Raw genomic sequence first — 24,744 nt, 5'->3', positions numbered from 1 at the left:
AAAAGATTTTTTTTTAAAATATTATTTTTAAATAGAAATTTTTTTAAAAATAATTTAATTTTAATTATAAATAGATTAATATTTATTATTTTTAATAAAAATTATTTAAAATATTAAATTTTATTGTTATTTTTAATAAAAAAATTTAAATTTTATTGTTATTTTTAATTAAAAATATTTAAATTAATAATTTTTAATATTATTAATATTATCCGCGGGTCTAACGGATCACCCGCGGGTTTAAACGGGGCGGGTGCGGATTTCATATTTTCTTCTTGCGGATCAAACGGGTCAAATTTTTTGAGTAAAAAAATCAGTTTATCCGCGGGTTGGCGGGTCAGCGGGGCGGGTTTGACCCGCAACCCAGCTCTAGGTATGGCGGTAACTTGACATGAACTGAGGCCCATTTTACTTTTTAGAGACTGCTAAAGCAAAGAATTTTTGAATAGCCTGTTACTTTGATTGCTGAAGGAGCCGCGTTAAATATTCTTTCCCTCAAACACAGTTTTAAGCTTTTCGTGACCACCCACCTTATCATTATCATATGATCCTTTCTTACATTATTAACGTAGTATACTTTGATCTTTCAACATTCCCAAATTTTCTGTATCATATGGTAAAAATAGGGTAAAGGAGATTATCTGTCGGAAATTGGTTTGAATCGAGTTTTTGATTAGGCTGGTTCATTTATTTTTTTTATAGATTTGTCATGTGTTATGCCTAATGTTAGATAGAAATAAATGTTAGATAGAAGTAAGGTGAAATCACTACAATATTTGAATACAAATGGGCCTGCTTTGAGTTGGTCTAACGAGGATCATTTAATAGGTTTCTATAGGCTAAACAATTATTTTTTCTGTTTTGAAAATTTAAAATAGTAAATGAGAACAAATTCGTTTGCAATCATCTAGTAGATGTGTTGAGATGAACATCTTCCAAGAGTTTTAGAGTCTTCAACTAATCGTTCAGTGTGATTGATTATACCATGATTCAAACTATAAAAAAAATTGTATTGGAAAAAGAATAAACATATACATGAGATAGTAATCGATATATAGTGATAGGAAATGTAAATATGTGACATATACATAGAAAATATACAATTATATTATTTCCTATTAATTGTCACAGAATCATGTAAATGTTCTGCAGAATGCTTTTACTGGATCACGACCACCACCAGGTGGAACGATGTAACTCTTAATACCCACATTAGTACATATTGTCTTGCATGGATTGTTACATGCTGCTGGAGTCGCATTCTTTGATGTTTTCATACATTGATTCACAATGCAGTTTTTACACACCCTTCATCTAGCATTTTAGAATATTTTAGAATGAGAGATTTGTGCTGAAAAAAATTATTGTAAATAAGATTACAACAATCAACACACTAGCAATTTTCTTTGATGCTTGAATTGTCATATTGTAAGTATTGTGATTCTTACACCTTTCTAATGGTATATGTTTGTTTATTGTGATTTTGAAATAAGATGATTTGGTAAGAATGTTGAGTTGATGTATTTATATATATTAGTGATATTAGTATTAATTAGCTGTTTTTAGAAGCTACTAGGATGTCAATTTGCTTTCTGTTTATTTTTTTGGGTAAATATGTTGAGATATCTTATATTGTCTGGTCATCTTAACAATTATTTTTTTATGAATAAATTATAAGTAATTGTTAACACTAATAATATCAATCTACACGGGGCATTTTTAACTGGCAAATGATTGTCTTTAATTTGTAACCAAGTATTCGAGAACTGGAAAGATATTTTTCAGAGGTGTCATCTTGACTATTGCTCTTTCTTTGTTGTTGGGTAAGTTATATTCATAAACCCCAAATGCTAACATTTGCATTCACAACATAAATTGCTAACCATGTGTTACGTCTAATATTAGATAGAACATGAGCCAATGTGAAATCACTATCATAAATTGAATACCAGTCGGCATGCTATGAGTTAGCTTAATGAGGATATATAATTTAATAGGTTTCTATAGGTTGCAATTTATGGCAATGTATTGATCTAAACAACTATTTGATGAGTTGATTTTTGAAATATTGATGGAGAACCCCTATTCATTACAATCAGCTAGATGTGTTGGTTGCATGAACAACTTATAAGAGCTTAGAGTCTTCAACTAATCGTTCAGTATGATTATACCATGATTCAAATTATTAGTTTTTTTTTGTTTGAGAAGAAAAATAAACACATACATGAGATATTAATCGATATATGATATGAAAATGTAAATATATGACATATACATAGAAATTATACAATCATGTACTTCTCTATTAATTGTTGCAGAACCATTTAAATGTTATGCAAAATGCTTTAATTGGATCACGACCACCACGTCGTGGAACGATGTAACTATTAATACCCGTTGTAGTACATATTGTCTTGCATGGATTGTCACATGTTGCTGGAGTCGCCTTATTTGATGCTTTCATGCATTGATTCACAATACAATTTTTTACACATCCTACATCTATCGTTTTAGAATGAGAGACTTGTGCTGAAAAAAATATTGTAAATAAAATTACAATAATCAAAACACTAGCAACTTTCTTTGACACTTGAATTGCCATATTGTAAGTATTGTGATTCTTGCCCCTTTTTAATGGTGTATGTTTGTTTATTGTGATTTCGAAATAATGATTTGGTGAGAATGTTGAGTTGATGTAGATGTATTTATATATGTATATAGTATAAATTGTTTTAGCTGATTTTAGGAGTTATTAGGATGTAAATTTGTTTATTGTTCCTTTTTTGGGTAAATATATTGAGATATGTTATACTGTTTGTTTTCTAAGTCTTAACAACTATTTTCTAAAAATAAATCATAACTAATTGTTCATGTTAAAAATATCAATCAACACGAGGCATATCTAAGTGGCAAATGGTTGTCTTTAATTTGTAACCAAGAGCTGGAAATATATTGTCCAGAGCTGGCATCTTGATTGTTACTCTTTCTTCGTTTTGATTTATGTAAGCTATTTTATTCCTCAACCTCAAATGTTCCATATTTGCATTCACGATTTTTTTTAAAAAAATATATCCATAATATATTAAGCAAATAATTAGCATTCTCTAACCAAAAAATAGTGTTTAAGGAAACCATAAGTTCCTTGCATCTTCTAGAATTTGATGGATGTCCATTATACTAAGCTACTAACTGTGTCTGTGAGAAAAGTCTAACAACATATATATTATCTAAAAAGATTCGAATAGTTCAATAATAGATGTGAATTGAATAATGACTCTTAACGGATCCTGATAAAATCAGGTAAGATTAGTCATCGACTCACAACATATCTGGAGATCGAAAAAGACATAATCGTAGGATCTCGATCGCTAGTGTCGTTTTATCCTGTTGTTTTTTTGCTTGGTCCCATGTGATGCATGCTAAAAGCTTTAATTTTAAAACAATTAACAAAAAAGGATTAGAAAAAAAAAAAAAAATCAAATTTGAAAACAGAAAAGTGATCCTGTTTATAGACCCATACTATAAGAACTCCATAACAGGAACATGACTCGAATCCTATCCAAAGTTTCTCCATGCCTCCCATGTGCTCACTCTTTTTAGTTTTTGTTTTACTTTGCCTTTTTATATTTAAAAGTTCCTTTGTGTGTGCTCTCTGGATAAACCTTGTAGGACTTACTTTTATTTCCTTCAGAATTGACCCAATATCCATGTCAATTTATAGATATATAATAGAGTCTAGAAATTAGGATAACCATGACAAATCAATGAAGAAGTAACATTACTTTTATTTCTATAATAGAGTCTATAAACCATGGAGTATAGCCATGTGAATATCTATAAAGAAGAGAATTGAACAAGACTTTAGCGAACTAACTAGGCAGTGACTAATCGATATTCAGGCATAGCGTTGTGCTTAGGGAAAGATCTTTTATACAACTATGTAGATATTTGACCAAAAAAGAAAAATACAAGTATGTAGATATACTGTGTATATATTATCTTTACAATTCTCAAATACCATAATGTCAACACCTTCATGAGTTCAGCTTATTACTCTGAAAGCAGGCCAAGTAATAGGTTTAGGTATGAAGAATATGTTTACATGTGAGCACGAGTAGTTTACATGTGAATTGGGCGATTCTAATCACATTAGATTGTGTGTTTAGCTTATCTCTTATTATGCATAAAAATCAGCACAAATAGTTGAAGCCAGCATATCGGTTGAAGAAGCACTGATAATGAAGTCATATGCAGATATATATATATACATTTTCTTATATTATATGGATGTATTGGTTAAAGACATTAATAACTTCGATCATTGAGTCGTATAGTGTAAAGGAAGTGTGTGGGATGGTCTAACTAAAAAGTGATGATACATTGAAACTCATCACTACACAAAACATATCACCTATCAATGTTTTTTATTTTATTTAAAGTCTTTGGGTTTTTTTTTTTTTTTGATCAAATTAGTCTTTGGGTTTTTAGCTCTTGATATTGAAGCCTGTCTCTACACCATCTTTTTCCTTTAGATCACGTGAACGCCCAAAAATCTTGACCAACACATAAAATGGACCCCTTTTATGTTCACACACCCAAGACCCCCAACTTTATAAAATTAGGTCAATCTAGCTCCCAAACTTTAATAATTACTCCCATTTGTTGGATTAGCACGTGATTTCAAAGTTTGTAAAGACAAATAGAAGACTTAATTTGAACAGTTTTCAAGATGATTAGCAAATAGGGAGAAATTTCATCAAACCCTAAGATGAATCTGATCTTTTGTTTCGCCCAAAGAAGTAAGAATTGTAGATGAAGCGATATGGTCTTGATAATGCAGACTTCACACTCCATGTGGTGTGAGAAAGCCAACTTGAGAAGCAAACATAAGTATTCTCTGTATGAACTAAAATAATTCATATATAACAAGAGTTTGAGTTATAATTAGTGAATGAACATTAATGGATTCCCTACATTACATTTTTGGAAAAAAAAAATCTCATGGAAATATGAAAATTTCGATCAGCTACCAAAAAAAAAAAAAAAAAAAAAAAAAAAAACTTGAAGTTAAGATGAGAAAAAAGAATTTGAAAATGGAGAACCTCCAAAATCACTCACGCCTATCAAACAAAGAATGATGACTTGTCTTGGTGGAACCCACATACTTAGATACATTCTCTTTTGGATTACGAATACTACAAGTGGATGTTTCTCGGCCAACACGTCCAAGTTTATTAACAACAAAAGAATATAGATTTTCTGTTCACAGTCAGATTCAATCCATCTTGACTAGGTTCTGGTGGGATGCCTCTCCGGAAGTCAAAAAGATTTGTTGGGTGTCGTGGGAGAAGCTTGCAAAACCTAAAAACGCAGGGGGTTTGGGCTTCCGGGAAATTGCTCAGTTCAACGATGCAATGCTAGCAAAGCTGTCTTGGCGAATCCTCAAAGAACCGACATCCCTTATGGCCAAGATCTTACTAGGCAAATACTGTTTCAGATCACACTTCCTCGAAACGAAAACAGCATCTGGCTCTTCTCACGGCTGGCAAGGAATACTGGTGGGACGCGACCTTCTCTCTAAAGGGCTAGGGTGGGCTATTGGTTCAGGATCAAAAGTTGATATCTGGAATGAACCCTGGCTTTCGCCTGCTGAACCACTTGGCGTTATAGGTCCTCCTCCAATAACTACTAAGGATTGGAAAGTTAACAAACTTCTGACCCCTTCCATGGAATGGGACCTCACGATAATCCGCGAGCACCTGCCCCAGTACGAGGAAATGATTCGCAGGCTGATTCCTAGTACTCTTGGTATGCAAGATGAGCGTGTGTGGTTACCAAATGCCTCTGGCGTGTACTCCACGAAGTCGGGATATGCTATCGCTAAACTCTGCAATGGTGAGCCGAGTGACTTTGTCTTTGACTGGAAGAAGTGCATTTGGCAAGTAGATACATCCCCGAAGATAAAACACTTCCTCTGGAAGTCAAATAATAAGGCGCTCCCGGTTGGATCATGTCTGGCGAGTAGGGGATTATCCATTTTACCTACCTGCAAGCGCTGTGGGAACTTTGAAACGGAGCTTCATGTTTTACTACAATGTCCATTTGCCTCGCAGGTCTGGGAACTGGTTCCTTGTCTCTTCAAACCCGACCCGCTTGAAACTTCCTCTGTTTCAGACTTACTCCAACGATGCAAAAAGATGCTCTCACTCCCACCGCTTGGTCTCGGGGTTACGCCTCTCTATCCATGGATTCTTTGGATCCTTTGGACGAATAGGAACAAGCTCTTGTTTGACAACAGACTATTCACGGCGAAAGACTCAATCCTCAAAGCTATTCAAGACGCCCGAGCCTGGAAGGCAGCTCAGGCTATTACCGCTATCACCGCTTGCCCTTCACTACCACATTATGTGGTTCCGTCGATGCCTTACATTCCCCCGCCTGTTAACTCTTATACATGGTCTTCTTTTTCAGATGCAGCATGGGATGTTTCAACGGGGAACTGCGGTCTCGGATGGCATCTTCGAGACTCCACAGGATTCTGTGCAGAGAATTCTTCTTCTCACCGACGCTTTGTTACCTCGGCCCTTGTAGCTGAGGCACTAGCGGTTAAAGCGGCAGTCAGTGCTGCAGTATCGTCACATGTCAGCAGTCTCCAAGTATTCTCTGACTCAAAGGCTCTTATCTTTCTCCTGAAGTCACAAGGACAAGATGTTGCCTTGAAAGGCATCCTACATGATATCCATCTGTTGGCTCAGTCTTTCACATCTATCTCTTTTATTTTCATTCCGCGTTTAGCAAATGCTCAAGCCGATTCATTAGCGAAATCGGCGTTGTATCACCTACGCTCTTCTACTCTTGAGTAGAGTTAACTTTGCTCTTAATATAAGTTAATTTGATCAAAAAAAAAAAAAAAAAAAAGATTTTCTGTTCACAGTATTTTTTTTCTAGATTATTGATTAGTTTTAAATAATATCTGTCATACACGGATCCACAAGCGATCAGTTATGCTTCTTCGAGTATCTGTCCCATTCCATATTTTACAAGAAGATCGGAGTATTCATCTAATTGGTAAAATTAAACAATATCTGAATCCAAAATTAATATTAATTACTTGTTGAACGTTCCTAGATATTATTATCGCTAAAAGATATTGTATATGAAAAAAAGATATTGTATATGCATAATTAAACATCATAAATACTTTGAAATATGTTGTCCATTTTACAAACAAACAAACAAAAATTACACAAATAAAGTCCCATAACAACTAAGCTCGAGATCTGTTCGTTAATAACAGATGCATGACCTTAGTATATATATAGATTATTTTTCTAGATTATGCCAATATCTGAAAACAGTAATGTCTGCAAAATCTACTGTTTAAAATAAACCATCGATTATATTTAATGGATAGTTGATTAGAATATTATCACAACTAAAAAGGCTTGTCATTTTTCTTTCTTTTTCCGTTTCTTCCAAGTAGCTAAAAGGCTTATCTACTTGAGAAATAATATGAAATAGTATATATATGTCAAAACACTAATATATTCGATATATATTACGAAACTCAATTTCAGACCTAACCACATCTCATTTCTTATCTCTCTGTTTCTCCTTTACCCTCTCTCTTCTTTTCTTCTCTCCTTTGGTAGTGAAGATGGATATGTACAAAGATGATAGCTCACCATACTGTTATTTCCATCCGAAGGAAGAATATGTTGGAGTGTGCCCACTCTGTTTGAACGAGAGGCTTCTGGTTTTAGCTTCGAAGCAGAGATCGTCAAGAACCAAATACTCTTCATCTTCACCAGTCATTAACCTCCCTAAGATCTTCACCTTGAGCTCTCTCCTCAGTCGCCTCGATCTCCGTCACCGCAGGAAATTCCATCCATCCTCCGATCTTGACGTCTCCACAAGCCAAGAAGGTACACAACTTTACACATATCTATAGTATAAATGCGTATCTCATACACACAATTTATGTATATACTTCATATACACATTAATGTTATTTTGATAAACTTTAAAACTAATTCCAATTGGATAATTCCCTTTTTTGGTTTCCTCGGTATGATGATGATTTGATGGCTACGGCTAATTATCATTTATAGTTCTTGAAATTTATGTATATCTGTAGATAATCTTAATTGATTTTTTTTTAGAAAAGATAATTTTAATTGTCGTACAAATCAATGAATAACTGAAATTTATTTGTTTTCCTTTGTGTGTGTGTTCAGATTCCTTTATATCAATAAAATTCGAAAATGATGGAAACGCGTCGTGGGAGAAGAAAACAGTGTCAAAGGTTTGTGTAGACAACACAAGCTCAGCATGTAAGGAGCAGCAGTCCCTTACAACGAGCAGTACGAGTATCATTGAGCCTAATAGTGTCAAGTCATCTCTCAGGTGGCGCAAACGTATTGGTCATCTTTTCCATGTCATCAAACTCAGATCAGGATGGTCCACCTCTTCTCGTCATGTGGCATCATCCAAAGTCGAAGGAACCAAAGTGAGGAAACAGGGTTGGATGGTGAGGTCCGTGAGGACCTTGACCAGAAGAAAATCCAGGAAAAGTAAAAGTTGAATTTTTCATATATTTATTTATTACACCTAAAACAAAATATTTTTTGGTGTTTAAAAAAAAACTCAATTTTTTTTTTCTATTGCCTAGTTTTTTTTAGTTTAATATTTGGTTTGGTCGTTTTGTCAATGATTGATGCCTCTGTTTAAAGAAGAAATATTTTGAAGTTTTTTGTTGTTGTAAGCAATGACATTGCTGGGTCATTCATAAATTAAATCGTTGAATTGATTAGATTTTTGTAAAACTAGGTGTATTGCATGTAACCTTTTGTTTTTTTTTTTCAAAAAAATAGTTTACATATAATTTCTGAAACATATGTAAAAGGGACAAGAGGCTTGCCATTTACCATACTTCTTTGTTGGCATGTGGTCTGAATCTGATAAAAGCCATTAAAAGATGGGAGAAGGGTCAAAATAGCCTTTTATCACTATTTTCAAAATAATAGTATTTCATTTTTTATTGTTTTAGTTTATAATAGTTTTTCTGGGTTGGGGACGTCCTCTCGTTTTAATGGGGTTTTATCTCAAGAAGTTTGTAACCTGCCAGCAATGTATCTCGCCAATATCTTTCACATTTGTTATTTGTAAATATTAATGAGATTTCAGTAAAAGAAATAGGAAGCTAAAGAAAGCGAGAAAAAAAAAAGAAAAGAACAGTGAGTTGCTTTTAAATAAATAATTTTACATGGGATTCTTGGAATTCTTTTATGACTTTTAGTGCTCACCTTTAGTTTCCTTTTTCTCAATTTATAAAATAAATAAATGAGAGTAGTACAATTTTGATGCAAGAAGAGTCCATGTTAGGTTGTTCACAATAGTGGGAAACATTGTAGCACAAAAAAGGACCCCAACGCCTTGCCCCATTCACATTGTCTTATAGTTGTCTCTGTTGTATACATTGTATACTTCCAAATACTAAATCAAAAGTCTTTTCTTATAAAATATTATAGCTGAATTTGTGAGATAATTATAGGACATCGGTTTATGTTGGAGAATTGTCATTTCATATGTTACCTAAGTTTACCAGGTTCATGTTGATTCGAAACGAAATAGGTTAAAATGTAAAATCAATAGTAGATTCATCTGACAATGTTGATTTTGATATATGATCTTTATTGTGTTGTGAGGTGACCACTCAAGAGAAAAAGTTGCTTTAGTTTGTTTCTAAGATCAAGCAATGTGACTCCCCCAAGAAACTATATAAGAATTTTATCAATGTGGTAGGACTGATGCGAGAGAAAACCTAATTTTTAGGTTGATTGAACGACGAGTCCATTTGTTTGTTCTGTGTACTTTTCTTTTTTTTGCATCTTTTTCAGTTTTCATAATATTCAAACTATTATTTAAAAAGTAGAGCAGAAGAGCTAGATGTTTAGTGACTGAATGTTATTTTTTGGGATCAGGAGTACTTCTATTTATTCAGATCGAAACTTGAAACAAGTTCGAGTAAACCATTGAAGAGTCCACCAAGAAATTAACAGGTCTCCAACCAAATACAACAGAACTAGATAATGGAGAAAAACGAAAAAGAAAGATCGAAAATATGGTGATTATGATAAACAGGATAATTAGCCATCGTCTTGAGACCTACTTAGCACATGGGGATTGTTTTTTTTTTCAAATTAAGAGTGATTTTTGCATGAATTTTGTAAATTTGGGTTTCTTTTGTCGAGAGCGTTGGCTAGCTGTATGGTTAGAAACGGGACCATTTTTATAGATGATCGTATTCAAAACCAGAAGCAGGACCACGCACCTATTCCCTGTTTACCTAACATAAAAATTTTGAACAGTTAATGACAATTTTGAGAAAATATATCATTTGGATTGATCCATAAGTCCTTGCAATTAGTTACCACGTACAAAAATAATTCTAATGCAAAATTTGCAAGGCAAGGATCTTTGGTCAGGGCGTAGCCCCATTGGTGATAGGGCCGGACATCATTACTCGTTACTCGTTTTAAACTCGCTACTTAACTTGTATCCGCCTCAAAAATTCAAGTACTCGTTGTTTTTAAGGCAAATAACAAATCGGCAATTTTTATTATTTGCGAAACCAAGTCAAATATCAAATATCATTATTATTTTTAGTACTTGATTCGTTACTTGCCATGTTACTTAGTATTTGTTACATGATCTATAAAATACTTGTTCATATTTATTTTTTCTTTTACTTACATTTAGGATTGGACAAAAATACTCATTATTCTTCTTATACTTGTTACTTGTTTCGTATCTGTCTTAATTTTTAAATATTTGTCATCATCTAGTCAAATATTAATTGGTAACAAGTATTAAAATTTAGATGTATGGTTTGTTATTACTTGTTACTTGCTTAGAGAAGACATTTTTGTCATCGTGAAAATTATACAATGCTTATATATTAAAATATTTGTATATTTTTTTATTTGTCTTCATTATAATATGAATAAATATTTTGTTTAAAGTAATTCACATGTTATTTACTTAAAGAATAACAAAACAAAGTAAGTAATTCTTAAATACTCAAAAAAAACTCGTAAATAGTTTACAAATACTCGTAAATAGTTCAAAGTGATCGTAAATAGAAAGTAATAGAGCGGAGCAAGTAACCAGGGCCGGCTTAGGGCATGGGGCAAGGGGGCGTGGGCCCCAGGGCCCAAACAGTTTTTAACAAAAATAGTATGAAAGAGGGGTCCAATTTTTTAAAAAATAATTAGGGATAGGGGCCCAAAATTTTTAAATTATTCATATATACATGTAAAAAAATTTTTTTGCCCAAGGGCCCACTATTATCTTGAGCCGGCCCTGTAAGTAGCTTAGAGGAGAAGTTGGAGAAGGTAGACAGAGAAAAGGATGAGCACCAAAGTGAAAACTAAATGTTGTGAAGAAAATGAGCTCAGAGTTGACATAAAATGGAAAGAGATCAAAAAGGAGCTTAAACTAGCCAATGAAGCAAAAACATCACCATCTCGTCCTCGAGCAATTTGTTCTTGAAGTTGGTAGGTCAATCTGCTGTTTAGCCGCAGGTTTTACTACCATAGTTTTCAGATTCTGATTTTCTTATGGGACGTAAAAAAAATGATCAACAAATAACATTTACATGTAGTTTTTCCTTATAGTACATGCAAAAATCTGAAAGCTAATAGGACATAGTAGCAAAGCCTCATAAAAAGAAAAACAGAAGAGTGTGTAATGTGTATTACAACAATAAACCTTGGATTCAGTTGATGATGGCTTCCGAAACTGGCTAAATCATTCTACATGGTTGCTCTTCTCTTGATTTCTTCGGTTGCTTCTCTCTCTTCTAAAAGCATGGAAGAGATCCATCCCAAGACCCACATTGAGTATATTCATTCCAGCCATACCAAACAGAGCGAGCGGCCACTCGAGGCCTCTCCCAAACTTGTGGGCGTCTTTGATCAGCTTGACAGTGATGAGAATGTGAGGAACGCATCTGGCAAACAAAAAGGCCGTCCAGTTTAAAACCCACTCGAGTTTCACCAACGCCGTGTTGCTGTCTCGGATTCCCGCCATCCTCCTCAGCTTCCTCACGTGCAGAAAGATGGAATGCATCTCGCAAATGAGAGTGAGGATGAGGTAGTTGATGGTAACGTTACGGTAAAGAGCCAAAGTGAAGCAAACGAGGAGGACGAGATGGTGAACGAGAATGGAAGGGATCAAGCCGCTGTATAAGCGGTACTGAAGCATATCCCATTGGTCATAAGCAAAGTAGCCGCAAGAGAAACACAAAGCTTGGTACGCCCATCTCCAACTCCCACCAACGAGCTCAGAATGATCGAACATCTCGTCTACACCTTTGGCTAAGCATTGGTTCACCAGAATGAAAACCACTACAAGCGATTGCAAAATCATTAATACACATAAGACAAAGGCGAAGAGAGCAAGAGAGAGAGGAGACCTGAGGCGGAGGTGATGATTGAGTGTAGAAGGGAGACGGAGGTGTTAACGAAGAGAGGGTCACGAGAGAGGTAAGAGCGAACGAAACAATTCACCAATTGAAAGAAGCATCCGCCGCCAATCACCCAGAGAAGCTCTGTTCTTAGGTTGAATGCAATCTCAAAGACGACGGAGACTAGCCATAGAAGCAGCGTCGCTAGGAAGAATTGCCCCGCCCCGTTCTTCGCGGTGCCCGTCCTCGCCATATTAAAGTTATTTTTTTTGAGATTCCGGCAAAAGTTTAGCCCTAATTTTGATTTCTTTTAGCTCCTCCTCCTCGAGCTCCTCCGACTATCTATCTATCTTCTCCTATTGTTGTTTTACGTTAATACTAAGTTTGTAAGAGCGCGTTTAGGACGCAACCGACACGTGTCCATCAGCAAGACTTGTTCTGTCCTTTATGCTGAGTCATCCAATTATAATTACGAAACTGTAATATTATTACAACAAAGCCGACATTACTATATTCTATTGTGCCGACAGTCGATATCGACACCTTATGGTATAAGAGCACTATTAACCCTAGCACTCCAAGTGGGGGTGCTTAAATTTTTTTTTTTTTTTTTTTGGTTTTTTCTCTGATTTTTTTAAAAAAAAAAAAAATTAAAACAAACCAACCGTGGACCGCTACATGTCAGTGGGATCCGCGATACAGCTCAAGCACCGGCGCCAGATCTGGCGTCTTTGGCATCGCTTCTTCTTCTTTTTTGGTGGAATCCACACTTAAGCACTACTCTTAGCACCTGCAATAATCCTGCTCTAAGGTGTCTATTCAGCCCATTTCAGCTACAGCTCACTTATGTCTTAGCTATTGAGATATCCATTCGGATTATATTTTTCCAGATTTTTGGATTCTACGAGCATCATCTTTAAGAGGAGGACGAGGAAGAGGTTTTTATCAGAATTATATTGGTAAAAAAAAAAGTAAGTGAAAGAAAAAGTAAGAGTATATTAAACACAATTTTTTGGAACCGGTTTTAAATCTTAATTGTATATCTGTCAATTATTTTGTTGGTTTAATTTTCTGGTTTTAATTAAATTATAATTATCTAATAAATTTGTAATAAAATATCAATACTTACGGTTTGGATATCCAATTTAGATATCTAAACCATGTTCTAAGATCATCATTAACCCTCAAACCGTGAAAGAATTTCTTAAAAAAAAATTATTTTTTCTTGTCTGAGAAAAAAAAAATTAAAAAGCGTATCAATCGCGAGCCGCCATGTGTTGGATGGATGCGCAAACAGTATAAAAACTCATACAAATTCGGTTCTTATTTTGGACTTTCTAAAACTGATTTTTAACATTTTGGTAGGGCTCCTCATTAAAAAGACACTAAGAACCCCTTTAAAACCTTGCAATAATGATGGCCTAAGACCATAGTTTTTAGTGGAATATCTAATATATTAAAAAATAAAAATAATGTAAAGGTAAGAAAGAGAAACATGAGAATTTCCTAAAACAGAACTTATGAGCACAAATATATGTTTTTAGTTGAGCAACTTCTAGAAAAAAAAACTTTTTAAAAAATTACAATATTTTGAAAAATGATAATATTTTAGCATTCAGAACCTCAAATGGTTATCTATACCGTTGAGGTTGCTCTAATGTCTAATCAGATTTTTGATTGAATTTTTCAGATTTTTGGATTCTAACTTCATAAACTTCTTTCAAGTTTTATATAGTTTCGGTTAAATATTATTTCAGGTTTGGATAGATTTTATAATTCTGTCTACAATCTATCTTTCATCTATTTTGGATTCGATAAATAATACTTTGGTTCGTCTTGGATAAAAATAAACATAAACATAAGTATTTGATATATTTATTTCAACTAATTTAGAATTTTGAATTGAGTGTTTGGAGCTTTTTCAGTTTGAGTTGGGATCAAATTCAGATAAAATATCCAAAACACCACTCTAACTGATTCTTCACATATCTCAGAGCAGGTGCATCGATTCAGATACTTTGGTTCGGGCTCAATTAGAAATACCTAGGCGCAGAGATCTAGCTAGAGGCAACCGTGCTCATACTATACAAGATTACAACAAAAAAAAACAAGTGTGTTCTTTGTTAGTTGTTACAGACACACCACAAGAAAACAAGATATCATATGATTATAGACACAAAAACACCAATCATCAAACTCGAACATTTTGAAACCAATGTTTCAAAGTATAATATTATTTCTCAAACCGGTTTCCAAACCGACAAGACCTCCTGAAACATCTCCAGCATCAGCTCACGATCAGCCTGCCTGAAGAAACCGCTGATCTCCTCTCTGACATCATAAATCTTGCCGAAATCAAACAAATACATCAAACACCCTTTCTTCAGTTTCTCCAGCTGATAAAGCCACGCCTCTTGCAGCCTCTCAAGCACGTTCCCGGAGTTAATATCTTCCATCAGGCTCTCCTCACAGGCCGCTTTCAGATCCGTGATATCGTACTTGTTGGCAGCACCGAGAAGCGCGAGCCTGTGTTTCCAGAAGTCTTCTTGCGTTATGTTACCGTAGAGGTAGCTCAGGAGCGCCATGCAAGACTCTCTAGACATGTCGTCGATGTGGATGGTGGAGGACTCTTTTTCCTTGAGGTCGTGATGGAACATGCTTTTGAAGACGTTTGAGCTAGCGGAGAGGATGGCTTTGTGAGCAGAGAGCGTGCCGCCGGATGTGTGGATGGTTACGTCGGAGAGGATGTTTTCTTCTAGCATACGGGATAGGCATTTGAGAGTGGTTTGAGTTGAGATTGATTGCATTGTTGTATCCGTTGGCCAAACAGGTGAAGCTTCACCACCCTGGCATAATTAAACGCTAGAGAGTTGTTCAAATTTGCATCTTAATCAAAACAATTCTCAAAACTTACATTCAAAGGGCAGGTTTTGAGATCAAGGAACTCGACATCAATGGTGAACCGACCGTGGAAGCTTGAATCCACATGCCACACACAATCATCAGTTGTACGCAACAGCTTCTCATACACTACAACAGGCACTAATTAACTTCAACAACCACCACAAGACAAGTTACATAACGAACAGGATTCCACATACCAGGAGAGATGTATAGCCTACGGTTAGGGCCAACGTTGGAGACACGAAGAACAAATTTAGCAATAGGAGGTTGTTCCTTGGACACACGAGAGAGTTCTGGGAAGAGCCTAACAGATAGGTAACGATTCCTCTCTATAGACAGATGCCTTCATCAATCCAAACACACATGAATCAATCAGGAGAGCACAAACAGAATTATAAAAAAAAAAAAAAATCAAAACTTTGATTTTACCAATTCCAGATTCCAACTTTGAAAGGATCAGACTTTTTGAAAGAGCAAGGTCCAAAGTTTTCAATCCTCCATTGAGCTAATCTCGAGATTGTCTCCACCTTCGTGTCCCCCATCCACTCCTGTGAACTCTCAAATATTCTTTTTGACTTCCTTTTCTCTGGAAAACGCTTTACTTCACGACCCAAGCAAGGCAAAGCAACTAACACACAGACACAACAGCCTTCATCGTGCGCCACGTGTACGGAGATTACGGTTTTTTGTTATTTAATCATTTAACCGGTTCGTTTCGGTTTAGCAAAGACGAGATAAAACAACGAGAATCACTCTTGGTGGTTTTCTTTTTTCAAACATTCAACCGGTTTGTTCCGGTTTAGTAAAGACAAGATAAAACAAACAACTCACTCGTGGTCGGGAATGGAAGTGAGAAAGTTCAGAAATGGCGACGGAGAATAAACCGAAGATTGAGTGGAACGAAGGGAGGCATAGATTCGAGACGGAGGACCACGAAGCTTTCATTGAATACAAGATGATGAACAACGGGACTGTCATGGACTTGGTTCGAACTTACGTGCCGTCGTCTAAAGGAGGATTGGGTTTAGCTTCGCATCTCTGCGTCGCTGCCTTCGAACACGCCTCCTCACGCTCTTTCTCCATCGTGCCCACTTGCTCCTACGTTTCCGTAAGTTGACTCTTCCTCCTCTTGCGATTCATGTTCCATTATTTTTTTTTTCTCTTATGATGAAAGCTCGTCTTCTTGGCAGGAAACGTTTCTTCCTCGAAACCCGTCTTGGAAGCATCTGGTTTACACAGAGGAGTCCAAGCTCCTCAAATCTAGCATCTGATCAAGCTCTCTTGCTTTGCGTTTGTTGAATAAAACATAAAACATTACATTATTAAAGCTTCTTGCATGTTTATATGTAAACAACAAAATGTCACACTGCGCCTTGTAACAGCAACAAACAGACACACTAGATGAGGGGAGCCTTCCTGTTAGGTATCTGGGGCTGCCTCTTATGACTAAGGTAATGAGGAAGAATGATTATTTACCGCTGGTTGAGAAAGTTCGCAGTAAGATCAATACTTGGACATGCCGGTTTCTTTCTTATGCTGGAAGGTTGGCTCTGATCAAAGCTGTTTTGATTAGCATTGTAAATTTTTGGGCTGCAGTCTTTAGACTACCGAGCAAGTGTGTTAAAGAGGTGGAACAATTGTGTGCTTCTTTTCTCTGGTCAGGTCCGCAACTCAAAACTACAGGAGCTAAAGTAGCTTGGAAAGAGATTTGTAAGCCTATAGCAGAAGGAGGGTTGGATATTCGGGCTTTAAAGGAAGTAAATGTAGTTAATGGTTTGGAAGGCATGTTACAATACTGGTTTACCACAAGAGTGTAGATAAGGGTTTTTATCGTTTTGGAGTTATGAGTATATGATAGGGTTTCATTTTTCTTTGGTCCACACTTTGTTGTAAAAAGGCTTTTGATTGAATAAAAATTTAGCATTCATTCAAAAAAAAAAAAAAAAATGTTGTAGTCATAATAATCAAATAAAGCATGCAAACATTATATTCTACATTGATATATCATCTTCTTTGTACATTGAGATAGGCGTTGATGCGATGCGTCACTCTAGCCGGTGACAAAGTAATCCATTTTCTCTGGAGGTAAGTTCAAGACCGATTGTTCAACCTGAATCACAAAAAACAGATTCATATCAAATTAGCTGTATAGACTTGAAACCAACAAAGGGATACATATAAAGCAATCTTTTTGTTACTTGCCTCTTCGAACGGGACGAAGACGAAGGGAGTCATACCCCTCTTGTGTGAGACGGCAGGTATATCCGGGTTGTGAGTTTCATCGTCTCTCCAATTTTCAACTACCCCAAGAATGTCTTCTTCTGTGCTACTTCCTTCCTCATCGTTCACACCACTTGTCACTAGTGACAGCAAATCCATCCTGTTATTTGCTCCTATCGCCGTTCCTCTTAACCTATACATCACACCCCGAAAAACAGAACACCATACCACTAAGATCAAAAATGACTGCAAGCTACTCATAGAAATAGGACAAGTACTCAGTAAGTGGGATGTATTAGTCACGGTACTTAAAAAGTTAAGCAATAGTCCTCTCAAGAGATCAAACCCTTCCAAATGAATTCTATGTTCCCATAGCAAACCAAGCTTCTCTATCCTGACATTTTGAAGGATTGTAATACCTTAAACGGATCCTTAAGACAGTAGGGCGCGTCCCTGGATACAGAACAGCTGCTTCGATCTGCCAAAAAAAATTAACATATTTTCAGGAGATAGAAGAATTAATGTTGTTGATATACCAATCCAATACATAGTTAAGAGGCAGCTGACCTTGTCATCTGTCATTGACAATGTGTAAGTGCCTCTGTAAAGACCGTCTGCTTTAGAAGACTTAAAGTTCATGTATTTGGCAACATCCTTCAGTTTCTGCGAAGAGTTCTGGAGTAACCAAAAGAAAACGATGTAATATTAATCAAAGTAGATCAGGAAAGCAGCTTTTTGACGTTTATATCTACTTGTTGGATTGAAGTGAACAAACCTTGTAAAGAAATCTACCAGAAGGGTAGAATCTTATGTAACGGAAGTAACATACCTGCAAAAAAAATAATTCCAAAAGAAGAGGCTACTCGTTAGATGGGTCTCTATGAGGACAATATGAATGTACAAGAAAGGAAAAAAAAAAAGGACAAAGACTTTACAATGTGAACTGGATTTGTAATCTTCCACTCCGCAATTCCAGCTCGAATGTAAGTGTTCCTACTCACATAAATACCTGAGAATTAAGAAGATACACCATTTTGAAAGTGTACGAGAAAGGGGTCCATGAAAATAAGGCCACTTTGATGAAGAAAGATAGATAACAAAAGAGTTGATGTTAGTCAAGGAATACAACGATCAATCATTTGACACTTGGAATCTCGTGAAGCAGGAAGATTAAGAAGGAAAGATTTACCATCAGTACGAACTCTGGATCTAAGAAGCCACATTTTCCTCCATGATCCATCGTATTTAGACTGCAAGATCCTATAGTTTTCGATAACCCCTGCAGTCTGCCAAGCTTTCAAGCAGGCGTTACGCCAGAAGACAGGGTTGCGAACAGTGTACCTCCACTTTCTGCAGACACAAGCTGCTCTGCCAAGGTCATAAGGCAACATCCGAGCAAACACCTACAAAAAATAACAATATATATATCCATGAGCCAACTTCAGCAGCTAAAAAGAACAGATAGGGGAAGGCTCCAACCTCGAAAAGAAGCTCATCAGGCAAGGAGCGATGAATCAAAGCAGGATCAAATTGTGGTTTACTGCTTGTGCTTCCGAATGGTGCCACGGGCCTTACATGGACTCCATAGAGATCTGAAACAAAGAAAGAGGAAAACGTAACTCTATCTCCAAACCATGAGAAGCCCACTTTTAATAAAAGATAAAATCACCGTAAAGATTAGTACCAAGCCAAGGCCTCTTTGTGATAAAGTACTGTACCGTCCTGAGCCGTAACGCAGATTCAAGCTCGGATGGTATGTTGAGAGCATCTGTTAAATCAAAACAAAAGAAGCAATAAAGTTAGATCAAAAACTCTTTTCTTTTTCTCAATTTTTGCACTAAAACAAACAAACAAACACATTTCACGAGACTATATTAGATCAATTACTAAGCATTCTTTTTTTTTTCATTCCGCAAAACCTGTGTGTTATTATGCAAATCAACACGATGAGTTGAGCGAGATATTAAAATCTATAAAGAAGATATCAATTCAGAGTCAGCTCCAATATATCGAATCGCAAAACAGGAAGACAGAGACCACCACCCGTTCTGGATAAATCATATATTGATCCGGTGGGGCCAAGACGAATCTGAAACTGAAATACCTGAAGTCATGTGGAAATTGCTAGAGAATTGGGTGATGTTCCGAATGAAAAAGGAATTCGAGAGCGGTTTCGTAGCCGCGCTCCTCAAGACCAGAGACTTTTTTTTATTTTCGCGTTGTCTCGAACAAGGCTCACATTATTCACATGGAAACCGACGTTTCAAGGTCGGTTTTTTATATTTTTGTACCAAAGTGGTCTGGTTTAGCTGTTTAACTCCGGTGGTTTATCATGGTTCCTAAAAGATGTGTGGTGCTACTTGTTCCGCATTACTACTGTATATTTATTTGTTTTTTTCATTAAATAGAAAATAAAAACAGTATGCAGCTGAAAAATAAAGATATTTATGTGACCCAAATCAATCAAGACCGGTACACTGAAACAAGTACATCCACATGCTCAGTTCAATAATACAGGGTAAAACCAAAAAAAAAGTTGTAACACTAGTATCTTTGCCATTAGGTTTAATCAAAAGCTAATGGTTTCAAAGCACAAATATACCTAGAGAAGCTAATAATAGGCACACATCTCAACAAAAACTAGATCCTGAAATTTTAAAACTTCTGCTACCTCCCGGGCAATTGAGCTTATGATCTAAAGTTTTAAGACAAACTTATGTATGGAAAGTTGAGATATTGTTTTATTTTAAGTGGATATCAGAAAATACATTATACATTAGTTATTTGTACAAATATTAGTTCAAAATGATCAAGGCGATTTAGTTATTAAGATTACTAGTGAAACCAAAAAATAATGTTGGATAAAAGGTTTATTATATATGTTTTTGGCCCTTGTATTTGTGTTTTGTTTATATTTAACAAAATATTAACACTTTTGATGCAGTTGTTTTTTCCATAATAGAAAAATTCTATTTCAATTAGTTGATTTTCCTTTTTTTCTTGTATTTTGGTAGACACAAACATAACTACTTCTAGTGAAACCAAAAGTCTATTTCAATTAGTTTATCAAGTCGATTTAGTTATTAAGTTTACGAGTGAAAACCAAAAAAAGTGTTGGATAAAAGGTTTATTATTTATGATTTTGAGCCTTGTATGTGTATTTTGTTTATATTTAACTAAATAATAACACTTGTGATGAAAATGAATTTTCCATAATACCAAAATCTATTTCAATTATTTGACTTTCAGTTTTATTGTATTTTCGTGAGACACAAACATTATTACTATGAGCGCTTTCTTTGAGTCTTGGTAACTTGCCTGAGCACTTCCAAACTATCTCAATGTAATTAGATCATTAAAATCTTGAAAACACTTCTAACACCAAAATCATTATTGTATTTGGTTTTCTCATCCTCTTCTTTTTATGCAAGTGTTACAAAAAATTGAAGAAATCATGCACGTGGTGTCAACAATTTTTAAACATGAACAATTGTGGATAAAATGGGCAGTCATAGATGCAATAGGTCGTTTTCTTTTGTTTTGTGGCTTTCTTTGAAATTAGAGCATCACCAACACTTTCCATATACTTGCTAATGCTATAGATGATTTAGATTCAAACATTCAAGTTAGTGACATTTGATTACCTAACCAATTGTTTATATGTCTTCATACAATTTTCTAAAACTTCATTTATTATCTCAGGCTCATTCTCTTGTCGTAGCAGCCGCTTCGAGTGATTTATTTTCACTTGAAATTATGGCATCACACTTAAAGAAATTAGTACATAAGCTATTTAGCTTATAAGAGAAGATGACTTGGTTGCGGGGGCACAAACAGAATTATTTGACCGTGTTTATTGTCAACTTCAATAATTCAACTTTCATTTTTTGGTTGGTAAACACAAACAGAACTAGGGGAAGCGTTAAAGATCTTGAAAGTAAATGAAGAAGTCGCTGAAGAGTTGTGCATGTTATTTTTGGTATGCATGAACTATGTTGGAATGCTAATCAGAAAAGACAGATTTCAAGAAGATACATATGAGGTATGTTTTACCATTTTTCCTTTGTTATTGTGTCATTTTCTTCTATTCATATATGGGTATTAACTCTATTGGCATGCTAACAAATTTACGGCAAATAATTGAAATGTTCGACGTAATGCGTGAAAAAATGAATGATAAAGATCTATTGATCCATGGCTGATGTACTTTTGTGACTACAATATATATGAATAAGCATTTAATAATTTTGTTTTTGTTTGTTTAGAAAAAAATACAGTGGAACCTTTATAAATTAATAATGTTGGGACTACACCAAAACTATAATTTTTTTATTAATTTATGGAGATATTAATTTATCGATATAGTAACTGAACCAAAAACTCAATTTGAGACTATAAAATTATATTATTTTATAGAGATTTTTAGTGTATATTAATTTATAGAGTATTAATTTAAAGAGGTTATACTGTATGTTTTTCTTAAGTCTATTTTTTGTTTATGTAGGTAAGGTTGAGATATTATCTTGTTTTAGGTTTGAAGATTATGGAGAGTACATTATTATGTGGTACCATATATGCTCCAGTTTGTTCAGGCTGATCAAGGTGGCCTAACTATTGAGTCTACTGATGAAACAGAAAAAATGTTGAATGAAAGGTTGATATTTACTCTTTTGACACTTTATTTTTGATTTGTTTGTATCTATCTAAACATTATCACCTTTTAATGAAGCTTGTTTAGGCTTATCCATGGAGATTAAGCTCAACTTGTCAAAGAAGAAGCAATGGAGAAGAAGATGAAAGTTTGTGAGATGTTTTACATCTACGCAGAAATCTTTTAGGCAAACTTCTTCCCTTGGATTATGGAGATATCTTTTGCATTGGCTCCATTGTTTAAGGTGGATAACTGCTAAGAAGAAGAGTTATATCAGCAACTCTGTAGGTACTGCACTCAACTGAAATTGTTATAGAAAGTTGTAGGATGTCTTCACTCAACGATATGTAAGATGTTTCTAAGAAGATGCATGATTCTTTGGTTTTTGTAATGGACATAGTAACTTAAAAATGAGTATCTTTTCTACTTTTTGTTTTGTTTTGTTTCCTCTATTAGATGATAAATATGAATGATTTTGTAGGAAGGAGAAGCAAAGTTTGCAGAGATTCCGAAAGAAGCCATGGAAAGAGTAAGTTTCTCATTATCAAACATTTGATTAAAATGTCAATGTTAATTGTTTTCTTGATGGTTTACTTTTATAACAGGTGCTACAGTTTGATGAGCATTGAAGAAAGTAAGTTTTTGATTCAAGGGCAACAGTTCCCCTTTTCTCTTATGTAGACAGCATTTTGCAACTACTGGATATGTCTAAACCAAGAATTTTGTTCCAGTATAATGTTCTAACGGTAAAAATTCTTCATGTTGATTACTAAACCTCTGAGCTTAAGACGGATTAGATTTCACTTTTTTTTTGTTTTAGAGCATTTCCAACCTCGTTCTAATTTTCAGTCTAAAATATAGTTTAGAGTAAAAATGTTCCAATGATACTCTATTTTCTATACTATAATAGAGTAAAAAATGGATTTACTTTATATATAGAGTAAGAGCATCTCCAATATAAAATTTTATTTTTTCTCCAAGATGGAGTAAAATAAAATATAGAGTAAAAAAACTTCAATCCTACTTCATTTCTGACACCATAATAGAGTAATGAACAAAAAAAAATAGGTTACTCTATTTATGGAGTAAATCCTATTAAGGAGTGAGAAATAGGATAGGATTGAAGTATTTTTATTTCATACTTTCTTTTACTCCATTTTAAAGGAAAAAATAGAGTGAGTTTAGAGATACATGCCTTACGTTGTTTATTTTTGTTTATCAATTCAGAGTCAGCTCCAATATATCAAATCGCAAGACAGAGACCACCACCCGTTCTGGATAAATCATATATTGATCCGGTGGGGCCAAGACGAATCTGAAACTGAAATACCTGAAGTCATGTGGAAATTGCTAGAGAATTGGGTGATGTTCCGAATGAAAAAGGAATTCGAGAGCGGTTTCGTAGCCGCGCTCCTCTGTTACCGGAAATAATTAAGAAACAGGACGATAAGATTAAGATTAAGACCAGAGACTTTTTTTATTTTCGCGTTGTCTCGAAGAAGGCAGGCTCACATTATTCACATGGAAACCGACGTTTCAAGGTCGGTTTTTTATATGTTTGTACCAGAGTGGTCTGGTTTAGATGTTTAACTCTTTCGTGGTTTATCATGGTTCCTAAAAGATGTGTGGTGCTACTGGTTCTGCATTACTACTGTATATTTATTTGTTTTTCTTTTTGGTCAAAAAAAAAAACAAATAAATATACAGTAGTAATGCAGCTGAAAATAAATAGAAAATAGAAAATGCAACTGAACAGTAGTAATGTTTTTTCATTAAATAGAAAATAAAAACAGTATGCAGCTGAAAAATAAAGATATATATGTGACCCAAATCAATCAATCAAGACCGGTACACTCTGAAACTAGTACATCCACATGCTCAGTTCAATAATATAGGGTGAAACCAAAAAAAAAGTTATAACACTGATTAAACGTAAGAGCACCAGTATTGGCGGTTCGTGAGTGGAGTTCACATGCTTCTCCAGAAAAAAAAATATATTATAATATGCTACACTAATGACCCTGTCTCGCCACGCTCCTTCCGCATGAACCCGGGTCGTCATTGTTCAGCGGGCCCCATGCTACATGGCGGCCCGCTATTGGTCAATTTATTTATTTAAAAAAAAAAAATCAAACGAAAAATAAAAAAAATAATAATAAAAAATTCAAATTATGAACCCCAACCGAAGATTCATTAATGCTGGTGCTCTAATGGCTTAAAAGCACAAATATACCTAGAAAAGCTAATAATAGACACACATCTCAACAAAACTAGATCCTGAAATTTTAAAACTTCTGCTACTTCCAGGGCAAGTGAGCTTATGATCTAAAGTTTTAAGACAAACTTATGCTACTTTCGGTGTTTTTCATCACCAGATCATAGTAGTTGATTATTTTAAGAATTGAAACATAAATAATTATTCGTGCCAATTTTTTTATTAAATAAAAACTATATGTAGAAGCTGTAGAATATTATGTGTTTCACTTCTATTAGCATGCTA

General features: G+C 34.9%; 6 protein-coding genes across 7 annotated transcripts; 2 read left to right on the top strand and 4 right to left on the bottom strand.

The window, feature by feature from the left end:
* Positions 1-400: 400 nt before the first annotated feature.
* Positions 401-1,425, bottom strand: LOC111198868. The gene is made up of 2 exons (XM_022688212.2): positions 1,340-1,425; positions 401-1,308 (listed from the first exon to the last, which is right to left on the bottom strand). The coding sequence occupies exons 1-2, from the start codon at positions 1,423-1,425 to the stop codon at positions 1,134-1,136; spliced, it is 261 nt and encodes an 86-aa protein (XP_022543933.1). The 3' UTR covers positions 401-1,133.
* Positions 1,426-7,473: 6,048 nt separating this feature from the next.
* LOC106347390 lies at positions 7,474-8,812 on the top strand. Its single transcript, XM_013786918.3, has 2 exons — positions 7,474-7,925; positions 8,238-8,812. Exons 1-2 carry the CDS (start codon positions 7,658-7,660, stop codon positions 8,582-8,584), a joined length of 615 nt encoding a protein of 204 aa, XP_013642372.1. The 5' UTR covers positions 7,474-7,657; the 3' UTR covers positions 8,585-8,812.
* A 2,824-nt stretch (positions 8,813-11,636) lies between these two features.
* Positions 11,637-12,899, bottom strand: LOC106347389 (TLC domain-containing protein 2). Its single transcript, XM_013786917.3, has 2 exons — positions 12,479-12,899; positions 11,637-12,410 (listed from the first exon to the last, which is right to left on the bottom strand). The coding sequence occupies exons 1-2, from the start codon at positions 12,720-12,722 to the stop codon at positions 11,812-11,814; spliced, it is 843 nt and encodes a 280-aa protein (XP_013642371.1). The 5' UTR covers positions 12,723-12,899; the 3' UTR covers positions 11,637-11,811.
* Positions 12,900-14,531: 1,632 nt separating this feature from the next.
* Positions 14,532-16,036, bottom strand: LOC125610278 (BTB/POZ domain-containing protein At1g21780-like). The gene is made up of 4 exons (XM_048782575.1): positions 15,803-16,036; positions 15,571-15,716; positions 15,384-15,499; positions 14,532-15,315 (listed from the first exon to the last, which is right to left on the bottom strand). The coding sequence occupies exons 1-4, from the start codon at positions 15,913-15,915 to the stop codon at positions 14,710-14,712; spliced, it is 981 nt and encodes a 326-aa protein (XP_048638532.1). The 5' UTR covers positions 15,916-16,036; the 3' UTR covers positions 14,532-14,709.
* Positions 16,037-16,231: 195 nt separating this feature from the next.
* Positions 16,232-17,367, top strand: LOC125610279 (acetyltransferase At1g77540-like). Its single transcript, XM_048782576.1, has 3 exons — positions 16,232-16,481; positions 16,564-16,774; positions 17,315-17,367. Exons 1-2 carry the CDS (start codon positions 16,239-16,241, stop codon positions 16,642-16,644), a joined length of 324 nt encoding a protein of 107 aa, XP_048638533.1. The 5' UTR covers positions 16,232-16,238; the 3' UTR covers positions 16,645-16,774; positions 17,315-17,367.
* On the bottom strand, positions 16,669-23,764 carry LOC106347385 (F-box protein 7). 2 transcript variants are annotated; one of them, XM_048782574.1, is made up of 11 exons: positions 23,575-23,764; positions 19,278-19,361; positions 19,073-19,185; positions 18,783-18,996; positions 18,529-18,602; positions 18,369-18,422; positions 18,161-18,268; positions 18,013-18,071; positions 17,576-17,786; positions 17,319-17,483; positions 16,669-16,778 (listed from the first exon to the last, which is right to left on the bottom strand). In XM_048782574.1, the coding sequence occupies exons 1-10, from the start codon at positions 23,582-23,584 to the stop codon at positions 17,424-17,426; spliced, it is 987 nt and encodes a 328-aa protein (XP_048638531.1). In that variant the 5' UTR covers positions 23,585-23,764; the 3' UTR covers positions 16,669-16,778; positions 17,319-17,423. The 2 variants fall into 2 exon arrangements, with proteins under 2 accessions (XP_048638531.1, XP_048638530.1); XM_048782573.1 differs by lacking the exon at positions 23,575-23,764 and adding an exon at positions 19,698-19,890.
* Between the last annotated feature and the right edge of the window lie 980 nt (positions 23,765-24,744).

The sequence above is a fragment of the Brassica napus genome, chromosome A6, assembly GCF_020379485.1.
Source record: "Brassica napus cultivar Da-Ae chromosome A6, Da-Ae, whole genome shotgun sequence".
NCBI classification, from domain to species: Eukaryota; Viridiplantae; Streptophyta; class Magnoliopsida; order Brassicales; family Brassicaceae; genus Brassica; species Brassica napus.
Note: the sequence above shows the minus strand (reverse complement) of the source record. Positions and strands in the feature narration are given on the sequence as shown.